The sequence below is a fragment of the Drosophila simulans genome, chromosome 3R (genome assembly GCF_016746395.2).
Source record: "Drosophila simulans strain w501 chromosome 3R, Prin_Dsim_3.1, whole genome shotgun sequence".
NCBI lineage: Eukaryota > Metazoa > Arthropoda > Insecta > Diptera > Drosophilidae > Drosophila > Drosophila simulans.
The window spans coordinates 9,320,169-9,344,463 of record NC_052523.2 but is presented as its reverse complement, the minus strand read 5'-3'; the positions used below and the strand labels follow the sequence as shown (position 1 = coordinate 9,344,463).

Genomic DNA, 24,295 nt, shown 5'->3' with positions numbered 1-24,295 from the left:
GGGGAGAACAGAGAGTTAGGAAAGGGGAAAAAAACATTGGGGCATATCAACGCGCCAAAAAGAAAACAAAAAGAGCGAGGCAGAAAGTCTCAAAGAGCGACACGTGAACAGGTGCAGTAGTAAAAATAAGCAAAGAGAGTTGGAAAGAGTATTGGCTAAGAGCGCCCGCTCACCAATACATAGACAACTTAAGAGAGGCGTGATAAGAGAACAGCACGCACACCACCGCAAAATCCAATTGGAAGAGAGCGACTGCTTGAGTGTATTGGTAAGCAAGAGAGCGGCTAGGTTTTGTATGTTTTGGAATTCAGTTGCCGTTCGAAAATATTTTTCGGAAAATATACAAAATTATTGACAAGTTGAGGCAATACTCAAAACAATGCTTTGCCGAAGAATTCGTAGCTTTTATAATTTTTTTAAATTTTAAAATTAACATTTCATTTTTTAAATATTTCTGCAATTAAGCCAACTGGTTTCCAACTCTAGCGGCGACCTTCACCTTTTGGTTTGCGTGCCGACTAAGTCCGAGGAGTGCTGCGCATCCTTTTTGAGCCTTAGTATACCCATCTCACTCTTAGCCACCCCTAAATACCGTTACTTACCCTGGGCAACTTCCTTCGTCCGTCGGCCTTTGTTTCTGCATTTCTTTTTTGTCTGGGCGACGACGCAGTCGCAGAAACCTCGTAGAAATTCCTCCGCCCCCTCGCTCGCTCACAATCCTGTTTTTTTGGGCCTCTGGATTTTCGGGGCCCCGAGTTTCGGTCGCTCACGTCGCAAGAACTTCACAACAGACGACGTCGCAGGTGAGTGGCGAGCAGAGCAGCATGGAGCGAGCATGGCCGCTGTGGAATACCGGACTGCCGTAGGCACGAGCGCGAGCGAGAGAGGCGAAGAGCACGCTCTCTTTCACATCCATGATGGCTGCCGCTGTCTCGCCTCTTCTTCTTTATTTTCAGCTCGGCCATCATGGGGCTCCATTAAATCCACTGCCTCTTCGCCGGGAATCCGAATTGCCGACATTTTCGATTCCGCCGACGGCATTTTGTTGGGCATTTTCGGGGCTGAAAAGAAATGATAATTTTAGTTTTATTTAATTATAGAAAGAAATTGGATCTATAACTTACAAACGAAACGGGTGTTCTTGGGAAAAATAATAGCAAATAATAGGATGGCAGTTAAGACTTTAAAATTGTGCATAAATAGATACGTTTGTAAAATCTTAAAAAACAAAATATTTTTATATAAGCTCATTTATAAGGCTGTTTTATTTGATTTAATTTTTTAGATTGCGTAAAAAAGTAAAATTCCTTAAAATGTATTATTGTAATCCGAATGAGTAGATTTAATACATCTTTATTCTTTTCCCCTTTAAACTTTAAACTTGAGTCGAATCCAATTTAAAATAAATCAGCATTTAGTTTTAATGGCAGACCGAAACACATTAGCAAAACTATTTCTTCGGGATGGCAATAAACAGAGAGACGAGGACCCTTGCCGGAATCAAAAGTGTCCAATGAGATTTCCATCGCTGTCAAACAAAGGCAACGACGCCTCGTTGACATTTGCCAATAAAAATAAATAAAATACCATTTGCTCAGGAATCCGACATCGTCCCCACATTTCCCTGGCCCAAGTTTCCTAGACTTTTGGCCACGCTCACCGGCGGCAACTAAAAATAAATGCCGCCTTTTAGTCGAGGCGATCAGGGAACACTTTTGGGGGGCGTGAGGCGGCTCCCAAGGGGGAGTAGTAGGTGTGGGTGGGGAGTGTGTGTGCGTTGCGCATTTTAATACAATTTAATGCCCCATCATGCGCCACCTCGACCTCCACCACGAGTAAATTCCCTAGTACGCCCGTCAACAATCGAACGCGATAGCATCAAGCTTGGACCTGGGAGCTGGAATTGGGATCGAGATTGCCTGGATTCCTGGGCCTGCCCGAGTTTCAGCCGCACTAGCAAAGCCTTATTTTTATTGGAAATCGTTTATCCCAATAGAAAAGTCCCAGCCGAGACGTGCCTTTGGTTGGGAAACAGGCCATGGAGAAGTGAGATACAGTGGATTTATACTCACAGTTTCACCAACTTAATAATTTTTCCATTTAACAGTCTGGCGTAAATCAAAAATTATTATTGGAAAATGGTAAAATACACGTTAGAACTAATGAATGAGACTATTAAAATATTATATTAATACAAAAAATATCCATAAAAACGATAGCTTTAACATATACTAGGAATTACACCGGGGTTAAATAAAATTATACTATGCTACCCACCCGCTGCTAAATCAAATTTTTATGTATTAACAATGACCTAAGAAATGCCGTCACAAGTGGACTTTTGTATTATTAATGCTTTCTTTAGAAGTTTCTAAATTAATTTATAAGGAAATAACAGCTTCGGCTCTAGAAACACTGCGAAATGGTTTTAAGCTAATTAAGTTTCCCCCCAATCCGTGCCACTGTGTAGAGTAGAAGGCATTTAACGCCCCCAACTCTCTTTTGTTTTTGGCCTGTCATTTGAGTCACAAACGGCGGAATTAGTTTTCCGTTTCGTTGGCATTTCAGATGCCGGGCATTATTCCGGACCCATCCTCCCTCGCATTGACATGCGTCCCCATCCCAACGATTTTGATTCCCCGTACCCATCTTCTCATCATTATGCGCTTCAGAGCTTTTCGGGATTTTCTACTTCATTGCTATTATCGGAGCCCAGTGAATGGCAGTGTGTTGGATGGGGTTATGCCGGTCTCATCTGAAATCACACTAATTTGGCTCGGGACTAGCACCGCCCACCGCCCACCGAGGCGTGTGTAGTTGTCGTTGGCCCGATTTTATGATGATGAGTTCAGAGTTCGAGCACGTTGTGCATTAATCGCATCACTTTATGTGGAGCTAGAGCTGTCCGGACACTTGGCAACCCGGTTTCCAGCTGGGCAAAGAGTTCGATCCACGGCGGATTCCCAGGGATTCCATAATGTCCTCACATAACAGCGATAGGCCGTAAAAAAAAGAGGTCAAGCCAACACGACCCTGGAACAGATTTCAGACGAAAACGAGAGCAGTTCGATCAAATTTATTGCTGCCGACTGACCTTCGCAAACCGGCAGTCGGGATTCAGGATTCAAATTTCATATTTCACGGCCTTAACTGGAGCGACAGGATTCCCTCGCTCGCTCAGGGCCAATAAAAGTATTAATGACCATAACAAACGTCTTTGTGCCGCAGTTGCAGTGGTTGCCCCTCGAGGTCGTTTATCCCGCTGCGTATTTGGTGCGCGCAACTCGTTCTGGATAACATAACAGCCTGAAACTATCCGCACTCCTTCGCTCCTACACATTATCAATGCTAGTTCCTAGGCCCTTCTCATACCCTTTGGTGCACAGAAAAAAACGTTTCTCATCTGTTATATCCTATTATACATTTAAAGGAAATTTACTCGTTACATGGATGTCCCCTTCTTAAGATAATCAAGAACTATGTTCTATATATACTGTACTGTATGTACGTTTATGTAATGTATTTTAAAATAAAAGATTTTTATCCAACGTATTTAAACTGGGTTCTGTTCCTAAATTTCTGTATTTTTTCTCTGTGTGGCTCAGTTTTTCTGTAACGTATCGAATATGTTTCTCGATTCAGTCGCTGGGGCTCATAACGGGCCTTGAGTTATGCGAGGCTGGGGCCCAAGATAAACCCGTTCTTTCTCCCTCGCTCCCGACTTGAACTCATTTAATCCATGAAATGGGAATGCTTTAAGTCGCTGCTCGCTGGTTAGAAATTCTATTTTATGCTTGGGTTCCCATCGCCATCTCCAGCTACATCGGCATGGCCGTTGCCATCGTCTGCCAGCGATTCAGCCAGCCAAATGGCGATGGCATCTTGCCATGCAATTTGAGCCGGGGGCGTGGATGTGGCCATGGATGTGGATGTGCCCGCCGGTGGGTGTGGCTATGGAGCCTCTTGGATCCTTCTTGCTCGCCTGAATCGCGCTGGGTTTCTAAGTTTTTTCGCAAACGATTTTATGCATGCGCTACACCGCGCGAAATTACCATTGAGATCTTAAAATTCATAGCAAACATATTATGAAACATTTCTGAAACGATTCCTCAGATAAAAAGAACTTTCTCTCTCTCTCGTTCTTAATAAATCATTGTACTAAGAACAAATGAAAATGTAATTTAAAGGATCCTTCTTCCCCACTGTTTGTCGAGTTAATTCCAGTGTATTTGTAATTTAAGCCAGAGAGCCAAATGTGAAAAACTGAAAAAGGGCAAAAAATGTGATGTAAAGGAGAAAACAAGAAAAGAAAGGCGAAAAAATAAAAGCTGCTTCTCGACGACGACATAAAACTTGCAAAATAAGTTTCGCATGTTTCAGCCAACTCAGGTAAGGAAAAAAGGGGCCAAAAGCAAAGGGCGGTCGTGGATTTGCCAAAGGCCAGATGATGAAGGGGCGGCAAAGGGCTTTCGGTGCCTTGAATATGCAGCAAATATTCTTCAAACGGCTCTGACGTCGGCTCCGTTTTATATGCGCAGTGCTCAGAGGGCGGAATGGGGTCCACCCTCCTTAACAGCTCACTCCCTGGCTTTCACATTTTTTCCCCCCATCCCATGCACACATCCAGGTAAATGAAAAGATGGTCGCCGGTGAGCCAAAGGGGGCGAAACACGAAATGTACTCCAATTTAATCAAGAATTCTATTCTGTAAATTACTTGCACAAAAACTGGAGGCGACGGAAGGTCGAGTGGGGCGAAATGTGGGGTGGGAAACAGACCAACCGCCTTCTCTTCACAGCGCGAATTTCCATTTCATGTTACAGGAGCGTAAGAAGAAATGGAATTACCTGTAGTTGGATCCGTCAAGCTTAAGTGAGAAGGGGAGGCATTCCTACAGAAAAAAATGAAGTACATTACTCGAATGGATCTTAGTCATTCTGAGCTTAGAATTTACATTTTGTAAATTCCCAACCCCAGCTATTGTTAGAATCTTGTTCATTTACCTTTAAATAGAAAATAAACAACTTTGATTTTCTTTACAAACCAAAGTGTTCAATATGATTTCTCCCCACAAATCTATTTTGTATAACAAAAATGTAAATTTAAACAACGTTTTCTCTCAGCTAAACTGACCATAATAAATACTAAACTAATGTTCATAATCAGCTTGATAATTGGAGATGTCTTTGGGATTTCCATTAAATGAACGTGAACACAAGCGTCAAAGATCGAAATTTGGGATAGAGTTTGGGGCAAACTAAGCGCTTTAAAATCAATTTCACAGCCCGCTTTTCGTTGCCCTCAAAAAACACTTTCCCCCGAAACAGAGCTGCCCATCCAAACCTGTAAAAATATGCCTGCTCCCCGATTCTTGAGATGCATAAATTGATATTCGAATACTTATGCATTCAGTCCTCCGCCTCTTAACGACTCAAGCACAAGGCGGGCCCATACAAATAACGCAGGCACAAGATGAAGTCACAAGGGAAAACGCGGCCAGAAAAAGATGGATGGGTATGGGAATGAATGGCCGGCGTTGTTATTGAAATAAATTATTATAAATAAATACGCCAGTCGAATTTATGAAGTCGTAGTTGTCGGCTATGACGTTATGGTATTTTCTTTCCACGAGCTCTGTCCGTTGCGCTGCCCGTTCCGTTTGTCCGTTGAGGGGAATCCAGTGCCATTATTTTTGTTTATGCCCGCCGGTGGAGAGGCTCGGTCCAAAAACAACGTGGAGCGCCGTTAAAACAAACAGCTTATTGCACCAAAGCCAAAGGGAGTTGATGTTGGACGATGATGAATAACGGTCAGTTCGAGTACGAAATACATATGTATACATATACATACATAGAAGTCTGGGGCGCCAATGGCTGACATTGATAACTGAAGAGGTTGGATGGAGCGGGCCGACTTTTGAATTTGTTTATCTTTCGTTTGTCAACATCATGTCGATTTCAGTCCGTAGCCAGCTTGTTTATTTGTTTGCCTTCGATGTCTGTAAACATTGCGCTGCCAATTGAATTCGTTTCAATTTATTTACTGCACAAGAAATGAAAGGAAACTTTGTTTGCTCCAGGGGCGTGGAGCCGAACTTTATGGCAGGGCTAAATAAAAAAGGGCGGTGGAGCAGGAGGTGACAGTTCAATTAGAAAGCGGCATAGGCCGAATGCCTAAGCACATTCTATCGGAACGAGGATGGCCAGCTACTGCTGTTACCTTGGCCAAGAGCCTTTGGATTTCGTGGTGACAGGACGGGGGATATTAATTGCGAGACAGGGGAGACAGAGCTGGGCAATCATTTGGTCCCCCACTTTTTATGGCACAGAGATTCAAATAGTTTTGAACTTTTCGCATCTTTCAGGATTCTTGATGCTGAGCCAAAACTAGAAACTCCCATAAGAAAGTTTACGATGCGAACAGAGCGCATATGTAAATACACAGTGGCGAATCGGAGAATATGCTCCAAGGGGACCCGGTCCTCAATTAAAGGCCTCTTAATTGCCAAGACCATTGGGGAAACTCGGCGAGTTTCCAGCAAATTTACTTGGAATTTAATCAGCACTGGCAATGGGGAGAGTACGACATCTTGACAAGTGCTTTTTGTTTGAGGAATGGGGCATCCGAATGCCCTCGCTTTATTTGAACCACAGAGTTGGTGACCAGGAGGTTTGTGATTTTAATATGACCCGGCCCCTCGATATTGAGTTTTTCGCAGTGCAACATTGCAAAGGGCTCGCTTTCGTTGGCAACATTTCGCCACGCTTCCTTGGCAGCTGGAATTGCTTTGCCCAATAATTCGCGGCGAAATTCGCTTGGCTCCAACAGTGCTGTCAGCGATCTGTGGCTTTTACGAGGTCCTCTTCCTGCCCCGATTTCCCCCGTTTTAGCCAACATATCCCTGCGCCAGTCCTTGTTCGCGTTTTAAGCGTCGTGGCAACAAAACTGGAAATGCAACCAGCGCGAAATTGCTGCAGCAGCAGCCCCACCAGCAGCAGCAGCAGCGAGAAGCCAGCTCGGGAGTGGCTAGAACGTCGGCTTGGAACGGAACGGATGACAAGGATGAGTTGCAGCGGGAACTCGACCAGAGGCGCCAGTTGGCTAAGCGCATATAAAAAAGTTTAGCTGGTTTAAGGAGGGGCTCCAATGAAATCATTTACAGCTGCAGCCAAAGGAGCTGCCGAACCCAGTGATGAGTTTAAGCTTGACACTGAACAACAAAATCTGAGAAGCAAACAGTTGAAGAGTATGAAACAATTGAATTAAAATTTTTCAGCTAGCTCAACCCATTGGCCGAACTTTCTAGGCCAATATAATTCCGAACTGATTTAAACAGATTATCCAGAATTGCTCTATATCTGTAGACCCACACTTGTTAAATAGTGTCAAACCCACTGGCAAATCAATAGCAAAAATAAAACCAAGATAGTGGGCAAGCCGGAGATCTGCGGGTTGAAGGAGAGTTAGATGTCGTTGACAAAACAGGAAGACATACATACGCACATACGTACATAGATGTGTGTGCATTGGGCATGGGCGGTGGCGGGTGGGCGTGGCATTTGTCGTGACTCGGTGACTTATTACTTTTCATGCTGCTCTCGTTTCTTTTGCGCCGGAGCTTGTTGGATGCTGTCAAATGAAGTCGTAAAAAGATTGGGCAAAAAACTTTTTTGTGGGCCACTCGCAGAAATACATGCATATAAAAATGGCAAAGTTGGGATTAGTTTCATCAAGGATAAGCCAAATGGCTGGACATGCCGGCCAGCCGGGCAGCCGAGCAGCATATAAACGAGCCAAGGAATAAGGACTCGGGCAACCGTATCCGTGTCCATTTCGTGTCCCGTGTCCTTCTGAGCGTTTTGCTATTTGCGCGGAAAACTTTTTATGCAGTTGGCGTCGGTTGATGCTGGTAGTATTCTGGGCAGCATTACGTAAATGATTCCCCCAAAAACCAGAGGATATGTGTGCTTGTGCCACCTTTATGGACGCACCATCTCGTCCCCGGGAAAATGTCATCTAAGCACGTTTGCAGGATCTGCATAATTTATGTTTGCATGTAGGTACGGCTGCTGGGGCGGATTACCCTAGAAAATTAGGTTTCCAATTTGATGGAGGACGCGGAGAGTGTCGCTCGTATAAAAATCCGACACGACCTGGCCGCCATCTTCATAACTCCGGGAATGGTGGAGCGACACGTAGAGGTGGTTGGGTAGCTGTGTAGCTGGGTGGTGCATGCCCAAATGAATTTATATATATTTGTGTTCCCGTTTTATGACTAATATCTCGGAATATCTCTGGGCAAGGAAGCAGAGACACTATCCGCCAGCTATATCCCCAACTCCACGGCGTGCACACACGGTGGCATATTTTGCAGTGCTGTGAAAAATAAAACAGCAAAATAAACCCGGCCAGGCAACGGGAATAAAAACAAAAAAAAAAGGGAAAAACAGCGAGAAAACAAGTATTAAAATTTGTTTTTCCAACATTTGTCAACGATGGTGCGATGGCGATGGCGACGACACGGGCTGACGCAAACCCAGCCTGCCACTGGGCGTCCGAAAGTTCCATCTCCGCCCCAACGCCCCTTTTCATCACGCTGCTGATTCGCCTTTCGCTATCTCCTGATCCCTGGGCTCCTCCGCCCCCAAACAATCTCTATATCCCCGCGGTGTGTCATTGTCGTTGTTTGCATGTGACGAACTCTCCAAGTGCTCGTTGCCACCTCCGCCGCTTTCCGCACCCGTTCTCCACAAGCCAGGAGCCCACGGGTCGCATCCGAGACGCACAGTGGGATAAATCAGTTGCTGCTCCTCATAATTATGTTTATTGGAAATCATATAAATGGGATATACATAGTGAATGGTCTGTACAAAAATCACACGGTTGTATGACCCTTGGCCAAACTTCGACTACTTTTGAGTAAGAAGCACTCATATTTTTAACAATATTTTAAATATTCTACCGAATCCTTTACTTTGATCCACTGTCTTTTCCCCGCCGGCGGTTTTGGGACCGCCGCACAAGTTGCAGCTCTGTAGACACCGCGTGTACGGGGTTCTGCCTCGCTCCGGTTGGTCTGCCACTTGCCACTTGGCACTGGGAACTGGGAACTTGGGCATTGGGACCTGGACTCGGACGAGAGCTGGGACGGGTCGGAGCTCTTTGCTTATGCATGTCGCATGAGCAATAACAATATTTCCTCCGCTGTCGCAGTCGCTGCTTATTCGTTTCGATTTGCTTATTCGCATTTAAGCTTATTTTTTTCTTTTTTTTTTTTTTGGTTCGGTGTGGATGTTTTTTACGTTTCTCATTCGCTTATTTGCAGGAATCATGATATGCACGGACACGGGGGAGTGAGAGTGGGAATGGGAACACATGTATTTGGCTTTACAGCGGGGGAAAATGAGAAAACAAAATTTAAAATTTATGTACATATATGTATATTCCCATTCCTTATTCGCATCCAGACATGTGTGGGCCGGCAGTATCTGTATCTGTATCTGCGACTGTGACTGAATATGTATGTTGAATCTCTGGGTCCGTGCAGTCCGTGCATATAGCCCTTCCCAGTCCCACAAAATCATATCCCCCATTCCCCTTCTAGACGCTGGCATATCATAACTTTCAGTCCCATTCTGTTCTGTTTGCCATAAATGAAATCCACGCGAATGCGACACGTTTCGCTGATGTTCAATGTTCGTAAATTGAAAACAACAAAAGCAAAATATTGAAATTTTCGCTGTGCCCTGAATATTGAGTTTGGTTTTTCTGAAAATATTACATGGGATGCGAGCGGCCATCAAAATTCGTTGTAAAATTACCAACTGCGGTGGCTCCCGGAAATGAAAACAACGAGATGACGCTAGTCTACAAACTTGCTGACGTGCTAAAGGGATTTACGTTTGCCAAGAATTAAATGCAGCACGGGGTGGGAAACTAAATTCAGAGAAAATGTTGAACAAGTTGAATTGAACATGATTTTGTACCTTTTGATAAACATTTTTAGCGAAATTTAAAAAACTTAGCTATCAATTATACTTCGATTTTTACCTGACACATAGAAAAGGTTTATTGACAACTGAATTCACATCTAAAGTGTAAGTTTTTCTCCCATGACGAACTTTGTTGTTTCAAAAATCACATTAAATAAATGGAGTTCTCGTTTAGATATTACAACACTTGATGTCAGCAATGCCGGCACTCTGATTCTGAGTCAATAATCCCCGCCAGTGGGGTGAGCGTTACATCAGCTGCCCGCATTTCAGAACCCCATCACGCGCTGCCCCCACTGACTCTGGAATGGGCCCACTTCGCCATTATCGCAACCCTTTGATATGTGAGAAGCGATTGGCGCAGACCGCTTATAGAAGCGAATGTCCCGCTAATTGAGCGCTTAGCCGATTGCATTCGATTCCCATTAAAAGGCGCAGTCGCAGAGCCGCGAGTCGCGCTCGAATTAAAATTGAATCATTATTGAAATTCGTTTGTCTGCGCTCCGTCCCTTTCCGATCGATCGAACCGAGCCGGGTTCATTAAAATGGATAGCGATGGCCGTTAAGCGGAGGGTTAAAGCCGTCCGTCCGTTCGACGGTCTGTCCGTCCGTCCGTTCGCGAGTATGGCCAATGGCGTCCGACTTGGCCGCTGAGTGTACATTTGCATTTGGCAAATTGTAAAAATTTAATTCGCATATCATGCGCGATAATCAGCGACGTGCATTATAAACCCATAAAATCGCAAAGCGCTGCCATAAATGTGCGGTAGGGTGGTGGGGATTGGGATGGGGATGGGGAAGGGGCAGGGGGAAGGCCGCGCCAATTGTCGCATTCGGTTGGCAGCGTCGATAAATATCCGTTTATATGGTAATTGTCACCGTGAGCTCGCTTCTAACTTTCTGCCCGTCCGCCTGCAATTTGCATTTCTGCACAGCTGCGAATGGCGAACTGAATATTATGCAGTCGGTATGGCAATGGCATATTTATTTTATTGCCCCGGTATCGGTATTCTGTAATCCCCGCCCGCCCTTCTTTAAATTTCACATTAAATCTAGGACCAAAATGGCAGCACGAAGGCATAAAATCAGTGCACAGCGAAAAAACATGTAATATATTCACTATTTGCAAATACATTGTTTAGATCAGAGCTCACAATATTTTGCATTCTGGTAAGAAAGTGAATAAAAATTAGTTAGTCTGCGTTAATAAAGTAGAGTAATGAACCTCTGATTAATACTAGTGACTGTTTTCTAAAAGTGGAAAGGTGTGCGAGGTGCTGGACGAAGATGGAGGTGGATTTTCGGTTTAATTTTCATGTCCATTAACCAAGCAAAATGGATACGTACGGCAACGAGCGAAAGGATAAGCGAACCGGCCAGGCATGTCCTGAATTTTGATAGACCGAAATTTGGGGCTCGAAGCTGGAGCCAATGCGGGTATAAATTCAAATAAAGTTTAACGAAGCCCATCCGCAGCCGGAGGTGGAGTAGGAGAAGAAGGAGTTCTCGGGACCGGGACTCAAAATTGGACGCGAGATTGTGATTGGGGCATGGCGGTAGGCGGCCATGAAAATTATCAAAGCGTGTTATTACGGGCAACGGAGCGCAACGCGATGCCAACTCAAGTGGCTGCCTTCGAGAGGATAAACACGGAGCTGGAAGTGGATCTGTATCTGGATCGATGATGATGGAGAGGACGTGAGGGTGAGCAGCAGCCACTTGTGGTGGCTCCGGCATACATTTGGGTTTCCTTTTCTTTTTCGGGCCCATCACGCACGCAAATAATCAAATGGAACGCATCAAATTGGTGAAAGGGATAAAAAGTACAACAAAATGGTCTTCGATTTTTAAAAATACCCTTTGCCTCCATCCCGTTTCCCCATCCACTTCCGCCCACTTTAGATTTCGTTGAGTCAGCCCACGGAATTTTGGCTAAATTGCTGCTCAGGTTATTCCTAAATGCCATCGGGGGTCGGAAGTCTCAATTGCCAACAGCGTGCACGGTGGAGCTATTTCTAACATTTTCAAATATGAAATCGTTTTCAAAATTTGTTTTCTTGAAATGTACTGTTCCTAGATATTAGGAAATAATAAATGAAAACTTTTTATAAGTAATTTTGATCAACTCATTTAGATTTCAACCGTATTCTATTTGCGTGAATTATATGGAAAGCTGTCCACTTATTTTAAAATGTACCCCACTGTTCCCATTTTCCGCCATTTTTCACGGACCAAATGATTTTCCCTTAAAGTGCACGCCCATCTAATAGGCCGAAATGGGCGGAAATCCACGTGAAGAAGGCCCACTAGACGGGTAAGTGGATACGAGTGGTGACCCCGACTAACTCCATGAACTTCTTGTATGCCCAAATGTGAGCTCCTCACGTGCAGGAGATGGAAACGGGAATGGGGGACGGATTCGGGGAGTTGGGTTTCAATTTATCGCTCTGCCATCGCCGGATAAATCCCAGGAGCGGTTTTAGGGATTTTAAAAATAAAATTTACGGATTAAGTTATTGTTCGACGTACGTTAGCATGCCTGCATGAACTCCTGGGAAAAATCGGGAGTGGGCGTGACGGTAAGGTCGATTACGTTTTACAGCGCAGCATAAAAGTTGATTGAAAATGCTTATTAGATGCAAGATTAGATGCGATATGCATCGCAGACCGGCGGACCAGAGCAATCCTATTCGGGAATCAGAGGCGAGCATAAAACTCTGCAGAAGCTGCGACGTGAGCAAATTTGGCTCCGGATTTTATACGCCCTGCATTTGGGGGCGGGCGAACTTAATTGAAATGTCGTGGCGAAAACTGTAAAGTTCAGTTCGGAAAGCCAATGACGAAGGAAGGCCAAAAGGTGCGAACGCAAAAATTATGTATACAAAAATTTACAGCCGGCAGGTAATCTCATTAAGTCCGGATAATATTCCCACTCGGCGTGCGTCAGACCCAAATTGGACATTCTTTTCTAGACCCGAGCACCCTTCCTTAAAATATATATAAATAAATAACCACCACAACGTTGGCCAGAGGGGAAACAACAAAATCATTTAGCCCGCGCCGAAGTCCACAAAAAGTTGCTTTTGATAACACGGCTCATCAAAATTTTAAGCTACAAGAAAAACTTTTTAAAACAACAAATTTAAAAGAAAATGCCACACACAGCGTCCTCCTCGGCTGACTCGAATCCAAATCAAGGCCCTACAGGCCCAAAAAAAACCATCTAAATGGTGAGTCGACAAAATTGTAAACGGAGAATAACGATGAGTGTGGCGAAGTTTGGATACTCTACTGAAACGATTTTATAATTCAACATGTATAATTATGACTTGAAAAAAAAGGAAAAATAAATAATACATGTACCATCAAAATGGGTTAAAAAATTACACTTTTACTTGTATATTCGTATACTTATATTTAAATAGGACATAAAGGTAAGAATTTTTGTAAATTTTTCTTTAAAAATCTAATGTATCTAATGTAAGGCAGAGTATGATTTTTAGTAATCAGAGTACAATCTGAAACTCGTGCCGTGCCAATTTCATTAAAGATTCATAACAGAACAGCCGACTACCAGAGCAGAACCACACGAATTAAAGCGGATCCCACAAAAATCCACAAAAAACAGGCGTTAATGTAAGACCCAAAAAAGCGAAATATTCTTCTTTCCGGCTAGTTCGCTAGTCGGATGTTGGCTATGTTGCGGCTTCCATCAGCAGTTAATAAAAAATGGACCATTTCGGGGCATCGGAATCCTGGCAAAAAGTTGAATGGGAAAAGTTTCCGGCCTAACTAAAAGGGCGAGTTTATTAACCGCAAGTAATTTCCCCAGAAATTTCAGAAAGGAAACGTTAAGAATTCTTGAATAACTTGCCTTTAATACAAAGATATGTATAAATTCTTTTAAGCACAAGTGAAATTAATTAACAAAAATTAAAGCCCATCCCAAAATTTGTTTCCTAATCGTAAAATCTTTATTTCCTGTTGTGAATGCTTAATTTCAGATTTTGAGTAATAGCTTATTAAAATGTATGAAAAACACTGAAGGTGTGACTTGACATTTCATTAGACCATTAAACAGAAATAAAATGTATTTACCAATTAATTTAAAACAACACAAGTTTTATGATATTATCGTTGGAAGGCAATATTCAATAACTGCTGGCCCCCATACTTAATTTTTTTATTGCAGTAAAAACACTACTTGCATGTTCTACACTTAAAAATATCTGTATATGTTCAGTTTTCAGAGTCAATGTCAACCAAATGACCTCGATACATTATTATCTAGAAAATGCCAAACACAAAATGACGACTCAAAATACAAATTTGAATTTTTGTTAAATTAAAATAAAGTATTATAAAATCAATAAGTTTGTAAATGATCTTAAAATGATTTACTCATATTGTAATAAATGAAGGAATTCCTACAAATGCTGATATAATGTGTGGCTCTATTATTTTTCAGTGCACCCTCGCTAGCTATGAAAACTCACCCCCTTGTGAAAACTCTCTGCCGCTCGTAGTCGCTGAATGTGGCTAAAAGTAGAGCAGCATTCGGTGGTGGTGGTTTCTCGTTCTTGGTCGCATCTCGATGGCCGACCCGTTTCCCTGTTACCCCTCCCCGTGCCATTCCATTTTCCATGGCTGCCGTGCGTTGCCATTGCCGTCGGAGCCAGAGTATCTGACAGATACACAGATACACATCCGTCGGCCGCCACAACGCATGCACAGTGCGGTGGCTTCTTGGGCGTGGCTGGAGCTGATGTGGAGCTACATCTATCTTTTCGACTAGTTTATGTAAGCGGGCTGCTTTCGGAGGGGCGACGATTGACGCAGGATTTGAACGGATCTGTTTTTTAGTTTTTCGGGTAGCATGGCCAAAGCCGCTGAATGATGTTGAACGGGCGGCCCGGGGCGCATTTGCCTATTTGCCGTAATGCCTGTCCCGTGTGTAATTTACGAGCAGCTCGACGTATGCTGTTGCGTAGGTGAGAACGGGGAGTACAGGGAGTACGGAACACGGGACTCCGGCTGCCGGGGCACGGATTTATGGGGGCATCATAAAACAATTAACAAGACCGAAACTCGTGCCACATAAATTTCTGCAGCTTGGCTCGTGGATTGCGGCTTGTGTTACATTTCACAGCGCTTATTATATCACAGGAATTGGAGACTGGTGTGAGAGTGGGTGACTATGCTTCTGCTTTTTTAATTAACCACACAAGATTTCTACTCATTTTCATATCGTAAACGTTTATCCAACTTAATAAGTCGTAAACGCCGCTGCGACGGCCTCTAACAAAGTTTCTGTTTTGGTAGCAAATACCCGGCAAGTGAACGTGTGCATGTGTGTGGGATTTGGCCAACCGCTGACTCCGCAGGTGAAAGCCCCTGGAATGGCGCATCCTGTACCGCTCCCCCAGCCTAGTCCCCCTGATAACCCTTGCCTTTCCATATTTTGCGCCCGTGCCTCGTCGCATATGCAGGCGATTACATGACAACGCGGAGGAAATGAAAGAATACGTTTATAGCCATACAGAAGTCAGCGCATTGCCGACAATGGGAGGAATTGGATGTCAGATGTATTCATGGGTATCGAATAATATTGAAAAAATCTTTTAAGTAATGTTGTCACTGTATTTTCATAAAAAGTTATATTTTTATCATAAATAAATGCATATCCTATAATAATAGCTTTAGACTAGTCACATTTAATAATCTTCAAATAATTAAGAAAACTATGATTTAGAAACTCCTAACATACTGAATCTGATTTTTCAACCAGCACCCATTGTGCGATTTCAGTTAATTTCGTAACACTCAAACTGCCAACTTAAAAGTGAGCTCAAACCTCGTTTAATATTCATTGCCGGCTCCTGCTGCTGTTGCTGTTTTTGCTCCTGCCGGGAAGTGGAAGTATTTCGGAGGGGCTGTGGCTGCAGCAGGTGCTCATGCAGCTTTTTGTTCCAGCACCTGACAATATTTTTTTAATGACAGCGATTAAGGCTCCGCCCTGTGGCCCCCGGACGTCGCCACTCGATTTAATTAAGTCGTCGCTCTGCTCCGCTCGAGATGAGCCACGCCCCTCCGGAATGCGAACTCGTTCCTCGATGGGCGGGTGGCATTTTTTGCTGATTCCATTGTTTACCTAATCTCTGTTTGCACAGCGACCTCCCCAAGTTGTCTTTGCCCCGTCAGCAGTTCCGAGTCCTTTGGGGTTAAAAGGGGTTAAAGCAGCAACCCACGGCACGCACACACTCATTCTTTTGAAGTCACACAGATACACGGGTTGGGGAGCCATAAAGATACACTAACACACACACATGACAGTGGAGGATACTGTCAACATGTTTGTTAATGCCATTTTGGAATTAACAAGTTCTGCCAGATAAACTTTGAATTTCATTCCAGGGCCGAGCTAGAATTGGCATGCGTTGTGTTGTGTGTATTGGCCATAAACTGCGTATGTTACGTGGCCATATCCTGCTAACCCTTTAAAGTCCGGGCCACTTCACCGACGATTCTTTTGAATATCGCGTTCGGCCACTACGATCGCTGATCACCCACTTTTAGTTCGGTTCGTCTGCTGTTCGGTTGTGTTTGAAGCCATAAATTTATTTATGATGCCATTAAATCATCATTATTGTCCAGGCGACCTTGAGCCAGTAGGCTGGCGGGGCAGAGAGGTTTTTTTCTCACCCATTTCGAGACACATTCCCTTTCTTTTCTTTTCTGTTCTCATTTCATTTCTTTTATTTGCCTTTTTACTGTTGTCGCCTTTTAATGGTGCGTTTTCCTTTTAAGCCTTCTGCTCTGTTTGTGTTTGCCAGTCACTCTTTATTTCTTTCTTTTTGCCCTTGCCTTAATTGGGTCAGCGATTCTGTGATTTGACTCAGCAAACGGCCAGCTAATTGCTCAGAAGGTTAGCAAGTCGAGTTAGAAGTCTTAGATGTTTGTAAAAAACAGTGTCAAGCTCTTAGGAAATACAATTTCGCTATGTTCACAGCTCAACAGTTCAAAATGCAGGTAAGGTGTAGTCGCTTTTAATTGCCCTTATTGTTTAAGTCAATATTTATAAAATTTGTACAAGAAACTTGTTATTTTCATATTTTTGTTCCTAGCTATACAATTATTTTTGCTAATTTTATCTAATTTCATGTACCATGAAATTATTATTAGTCCAAATAACAACTTATGTTTTCTTGGAATTATTCTTCTAGCTACCTACCCCATTCATAATTAATAACGCAGATCTATTCAACGAAAGTGAACCCTAATTGGAGCAATTTTCCCATGGAGACATAAACGGAAAGCGCAGGGACTCCATTGGCTTTTACTGCGGCCCGATATGAGTTTTCCCTGCTCTCTATTTCGTGGATTGTTTTATTTTTGTTGCGAATTTTCAGGCTGATAAAGCAATGGAAATGACGCGCACGAGTAGTTTTGCTTTGACTTTCCTTTCGCCGCTCGGCAGACACCATTTTCTTGGCTGTTTGTGTAAGTTTTCCATTTGGATAATGGAAAAAGGCCATTTCATGCCATTTGCCTTACTTTGGCCAGCGGTCGGGGGCAATTCGAAGCGCACTATTTGTAGAGGCTTGCTGCTAAGTGGGCGCGGCGCCACATCTAGCTCCACTTGAGCCATGCCCCAAATACAGAGAAAATCAAATATTATTTTTAAGAAAATACGAATAACCTTTTTGTATTAACAATTAGAAATCCAAAACATTTTTACTCCATTTAATTAAGCAATTATTTCATTTAAACAAAACGACGCAATTATTCTGAGAATATAATACTGCCTAAAATGTGCCAGAAAAGAGATGCAATTAATACTTAAGTTTTCTTTTCTGTGCACTTCTGCCCACTCCTCGAAGGCGATGTCTTTTCCTTTGCTCTTTTTACATTTGCAAAATGAATTGTAATGAAGTGGAATGGGGCGTGGCAATGGCCGCCCGTCGAGCGAGTACACCAACAATAAAATCATATTCGTCGGGCGCCAGCCATAGCTGGCATATAATTTTCGCAAAAAGTCGTTTACAGTGTCTCATGCGCTCCACTTGCTTGGGGGTTCAAGATCAGAAGAGTGGGTCGCGTTGTTTGCCACTGCTTTTATTGGTGTTATTAGGTTGAAAGCACTCTAATAATGGTCGCCTTCTGATGTGGGGCACTTAATGGGTTTCAGGTCAGCAGTCGCATAATGCGAATCACAGATTTCCAGCGGAGGACGAGAGTCCAGGCCCAAGGACCATCATCGAAAGCAGCCGATAAAACTTGATTACCAGCGGCTAGAGAAGGGAACGCGGAGCCAGCGGATCGTATTGCAAATGGAGCAACATGCCGCCATTCGCCGTTTTCAATATTTTGTAAAAAAAAAATATAATATCATTCTGCTGCCATTCAACTCACGATGATAAAGCGCGTAAATCAACGCGAATTTATGGCTCAAACAAGTTTTTCATTGGATCCGAACGAGAAAACAAGTCCGTAGCACTGTGGATGAAATCTCAAATTTGTTTAAGCAAATATCGCCCCTGGTGGTCCACAAATTACATGGTTCAATTTACAAGATTGGCTTGACTAGGGGTGGTTAGTGAGAGCATACTACAGTTATCAACCAACCTACTTTTTATTATTAAAAGTTACAGTTGTTTATAGCATTTAAATAAACATATTATATTTATAAACTTCAAATTTCTAAGCATCTAACGAAAATCGAAATGTACGAAATGTAAATTTTAACAATAGAATTCTCTTAATGTTAAAAAAACAATAGTTTCGCAAGCTAAAATTGGCATTTCTTTGTCATTTCCACTGTGCCAAAAACCTCTTGTTTTACACAAATGAATTCTTAATTTTATTGATTTCACAGTGTCTTAATTAATGAAAACCGTGTGTGATGATCAGATAGAGAGCGTAAAGGCGTAACACCTGGATTTGGCATTTTAAAAGAAGATGGAGTCACAATGCGTGGGGCAATTAATATGAAAAAACTAAAATATATTCAAGTGCAGATGGCAACGCATCGAATATGATTAACTTAAGAATTTATGACTTCCTCTCGATTAATTTGACAAGCGAATTATGCCCACTGACGAGGGTCCTTCCAAGAGAATCTCAGAACAGAGTGCACTTGAGAAATCGGCAATTGAGAGAAGCCATTTGTCAAACAAGTTTTGATATCGAAAAACAGGCATCCATTTTTGAATTCCCCATTCCTGCGGCGGAATCCATAAAGATTCGTGGACAAGTGCCGCACTTGAACCGGGAATTTCAATTTGTAATCAGTTGAGGTTTTGATTTCTGGTTTGTTTTAGAATTCCAGACCCGTTGCCATCCAAATTTATCGGCTACTTGACTTTTCCAACGAACCTCTTCCTCATATCTCACTTGAAAGTAATATCTGAGTCTTTGGCATATAAATTATAGTTTTGCTTCCCGACTTCGACGGCTGACAATTTGTTTAATTAATATCTCATTCAGAATTTATTTTCTCCGTCAAAAATTTTCTAGCTCTAATAGTTTGGCACACGTGTTCGGGTTTCCTTTGCCGAGTTTTCCAAGTTGAAATTTTTATGTGGGCCATAAATCAATTGGAAAAACAAGCGATAGCAACCAATTTTAATTTGTGAAATGGATGTGCGTTTGACATAGCTTCCATAAATTGTTATGTTCGGAATGAGAAATTAGTATAAGGATAAGATAACATCTATATGAGCTCATTACGGAATAAGATGGAATCTTGTTCCTAAATCTGGTTGGTCTGCATATTGGAGGGAATTTTCTTCAATACTTTGAATGCTGTTTTGGAATGTTTCCTACGGCATTTTTCTGCTCAGAAAGCAGAAATCCAAAATCGACGTCAACGCCAACCAGCACCAGCACAAACACATTCAAATAAGACTCACTCACACAGCGGCAAGTGGTGAAAGGCATTTGTGTTGGTGAGCAAGCGAAGAGTTCCATTCTCTGCTTCGTAAGTAGGAAGAGAGAAAGAGTACTTTAAATTCCCACATTCCCGCCTTGCAGCGCCACCTGGCCTTGGTTGTGTAGAACTAGGAAGCATATCACCAACAACAGATGTCGCTCGCCGACGGTGGACATGTGCGTCAAAACGGGTAAAAAATGTTCGATAACTTTCGATGGCTCGATTGAACACACAATAAGATAACAGTTTTTATATTTAAAAATCCTACTAACTCACACATAAAAAAGGTTACCATATATTTAAATTCGCAATATTAACCTTTCTAAATCATTCTTAATATTATTGCAACTAATGAACGAAAAATGTTTGCATATATAAAAAATGTTTTTGTTTGTCATAATTTTTTCATAAATTATAGTTTAATTCGTATTAGAAATGTTTTCAGACCTGAAGGATTTGTACATGAACATTTTGATTAAAATAACTTTCATTATAAATTTGAATTATGTTTTGATAACTGGAGTACAAGTTCTGCAAGTACTTTAGTAAAAGTTGATGGTATTTGAAGAATTTGTTTGTTTTAATATTATATATTCAGGACTAGAATTTGGACATCGTACAAAGCAAAGGGTCACGCACTGGTGTCCCAAAGCCGGCTAATCATTTTTTTGTCTTTAAGCATAGAATCTAAAAAAGTTTAATTTACAAAACCAACATAATCAAACACCAACACAGATTAATGATTATACAGGTAAACAACGGAGTTAACAAGCGATTATTTATCATTTACTTTATAAAAAACTTGTAAGTTATATTTAAATATATGTATGAGTGAAAGACAAAACAACAGCTTTTTTTAACATTTTAGTTTACATTTTCCTTTGAAATTAAATGTACCAGTTAAAATTTGGATAAAAATAAAACCAATTTGTATTTTAATACGAATATCAAACATGGAAACTTACAAAAGTTCTGTATTAATTGTGCCTTTAATTTCCTGCACCGTTTGTTAAGCTTTGTAAAAAAAATATTAATTTACAAATTTGAAATTGGGGGAGCAGCATAACCTGTTTTCAATTTGTAAGTTAATTTTTAGTTTGCCGACGCATATTTATATATGTATTTAATGAAAAAAGAATTTTTAACAAAAAAGTATATCTATAACAACCTAAATTTCACATACAATTGCTAGTAGCTGAGTTGAAATCACAAATATTAGTTATCAGTTATTTTCAGGAAAAAAAAGATTAAAAAGACATGCGGGCACTAGATATTCCGGGAACTGTCATGGACATCCGATATCCTAAGGGTTCTATTAAATTTCCAGCTCAGTCTGTCTCCTTTCCACCTCGCCGCGTGAAACAAGGGTCGGTTTCGAAACTCACCACGGCACGCCAAGCCCGTGGTGAGCTAACGGCGCTTGGCTCCGCCCATTTTATAATGGCCTCTGATGGCAGTGCGGCACATGCGCAGTGCCAGCGAAAATGGTGGCGAAAGCGGACAGAGAAAAGTGGTGGAAGGAGAAAACTGGCAGGGACAGGATTTTCAGGCTTTTCCGTCGCCGATTTTCATTTGGATAAATTTATGCAAATGAGCTGGTGCGCTCAATATGGAAACGACAACAGTCTAGGCAGGCAATTAAAAGCTGAATGGCTTTATGATATCTCATGGGTGCCGCGGTCTCCAACTCCGGGACTCCAACACCAGGGCTCCAGCTCCGGGAAAAATGAAGGGACCGACTGTCGTTTTATTGTCTCGCTGCAGCGCATTGCAACATGTGGCATTAATTATGCGGCGATAATGTCTTGCTTTGTTGCCAAGAGTTTTGGCCTCTCTTTTATGAAAGTGTCGGAATAAATTACATTATTTTTGGGCCGCCTGTTTCGCGGAACTGATAAGAAAGATGTCCCCGGGAACCAAACCCTTAAACCGATACGAACAGAAACCTAACCCACATCCCTGGGTGCTCTGGGCCCTTCGAATTTAATGAGCGTAGGCGGTGGTGACACGATTGCCCTCATGTGTACCGTACACATGTCTTTCCATTTATGTTCTTCTGAAACATATTCCCATTAATTTTCGCCGCCATTTGCCGAAGGGGTCTCAGCACGCGCTTTTCGTGGGTGGATGACTTTCCCCCGTTCGTGCAAAAGGGGCCAATTAAATCGTGACAGAACAGCATTCCACACGTCATCAATTATGGGATTTTTGTATTCATTGGATCTTCGATTCGAAGAGCAGGAAGTGCCATATGTTGCAGTTACATCATCGCCCATCTCCAGCCGAGCTGCTCTAGTTTCTCCAAACCCTTTTGTTGGATCTCCGACCGGGAATTATCCACGGTCTCGAACTGTCCATTGTTCGGACCAAAATATTTTGAGGCCCGAGCTGCTGTAAACTGTTTATGATGTGGTCATAAATGGTCCGCCTTCACGCTTTCCCTGGGTCAAGAAATTTCTACGCCTTCAAACTATGTCTACAAGCCCGTGTGCCGGATTGTCATCAGCATAATCCTGCCGATCTTGGCCGCATTTTGCATCACCCTCACCGCGGGTCTCTTTTCGCACTTTCATAAATCATTCCGTCCAGCAATAGAACCCTTTAACCGATTTTTACCTGTCTGACATTCAAATGTTTTAATTCCGGAAAATGTCAGTAATATATTCATTCGAGCGGGCGTCCTTTCTGGAGAAACCCGAAATAGTGATTTCTTTCCAAACCAAAATAGAATTGGGAGTGAGGTGACAAAGAGCTTTAATAATACGTGACACGTACAAAAATTAACCCGTAATGCTGTTTTTATATGAAAATTTGTTAGTTATTTGTTGTTAGTTTGGATATCATGATGCTTTTTATGCGGATATAAAAAGGCCAAATTAAACAGAATAATTTAAAGTTTCAATATTATTATCCCAAACTTATAAACAGCATTGCGGAATTCAATTTAAATAACAAACTTTTAGAACTGCTATATCGATTTCAGCCAGAAAAGATCAATCATTGATATCAAGCATAAAGTTTTCAGTACGCAATAGTTCATGTTTTCACTGCAATTTTACAGAAATTATTTAACGAAATGAAAAAATTACAAATTAGGTTTACTGCTACACCAGTTTAAAAACATTTCGTAAGGCTCAATATGTGTATTTAAATAGAAAGGTGGCTTAGTTCTAGTTCTAGCTTATTTCTACTTACCGGAGACAAAATAAGTAAGGAGCTCTTCAATTAGCAAACTTTGAGGCGGTTTCCGTTCCTCTGGTGGGCCGAGGACTATGCTCTAGTATACATATTTTAGCAGCACCATAATTCAGGGCCGCTATTTACGTCTCGTGTGTCAGAAGCAGAGGCCACAAATCACTTTAATTGAAGTCACGCCCCGCAAACTCAAGGGAGCCGGTCCAAAAGCTGCACCACTCACTGTCCCTTCAGCTGCCAAACCGCAAGGCGGAAATGCTGGCAAATACATTTTTGCCCAGGTTTTTCATATCCAATTGTTTTCTCAAGTCGCACACGCGAATTTGTAATCCACATTCACAATTGGCCAACCGAACGCGCGCGGATGCGGATTCGAATGCGGATGCGAACGCGGGGTCAAATTGCTTGTTCTTTGTCATTATTATAATTAATTTTGGTATTTTTGGCAACAAACGATGCCGAACCGGCTCTTTTTGATTTACAGCCACTTCTTTCATTTTCTTTATATACTTTGGGTTGACTTCTCGTATACTTTTGGGTTCCCATCTGCAGCGTTTTTGGCTTTTGTTGTCGGATTGGTGCACAATTGGTGCAACGCCGCCGCCGCCGAAGACAAAGGCCGTGGCTCCGGTACCCACAGTCAGACTTCGAATGCGACTCCAGGAACTCCAGGAGCTCCGCAGGACAATGCCCACCGAACGGGGAGCAGGACGAGTGGCAGCAAGTAGTCGTCGTTTGAGCTCCGGGCGACGCGACGGCGACCTGATGGCAAAGTGTCCAAAAAATAATATTTGCTGTTCACTTTGACACAAGGCGCGCTTGGGTTCGTTCCGTTCGTTTCGGTTGCAGCGCAGTCGACGCAGATACAGATATATAGATACATAGATACAGATATACCGAGGTGGTTGTCGAGGAGATGCCGGCGAGGTTGTGAGGCTCTGAGGATGCGAGGTGAGCATGGCACAAAAACAGAGAACTCAGAACTGAGCATCGAGAACTGAAAACTGAGAATCGAGCATCGAGCAACGAGCAACGATAGACCCCAGAAGGGCAGAAGTGGGAAGGAAAGAACGCCAACCAGAAGGTCGTAAACCCGGGCAGCGCTGCCACGATGGCAACACTTGCGAGAACGCCAAGGAAATGAGAATGAGAATGCCGAGCGAAGACCCAATGCCAA

General features: G+C 42.5%; 1 protein-coding gene across 1 annotated transcript; it reads right to left on the bottom strand.

The window, feature by feature from the left end:
- Window positions 1-669: 669 nt before the first annotated feature.
- On the bottom strand, window positions 670-24,295 carry LOC120285087. The gene is made up of 2 exons (XM_039295991.2): window positions 23,119-24,295; window positions 670-1,061 (listed from the first exon to the last, which is right to left on the bottom strand). The coding sequence occupies exon 1, from the start codon at window positions 24,075-24,077 to the stop codon at window positions 23,349-23,351; it is 729 nt and encodes a 242-aa protein (XP_039151925.1). The 5' UTR covers window positions 24,078-24,295; the 3' UTR covers window positions 670-1,061; window positions 23,119-23,348.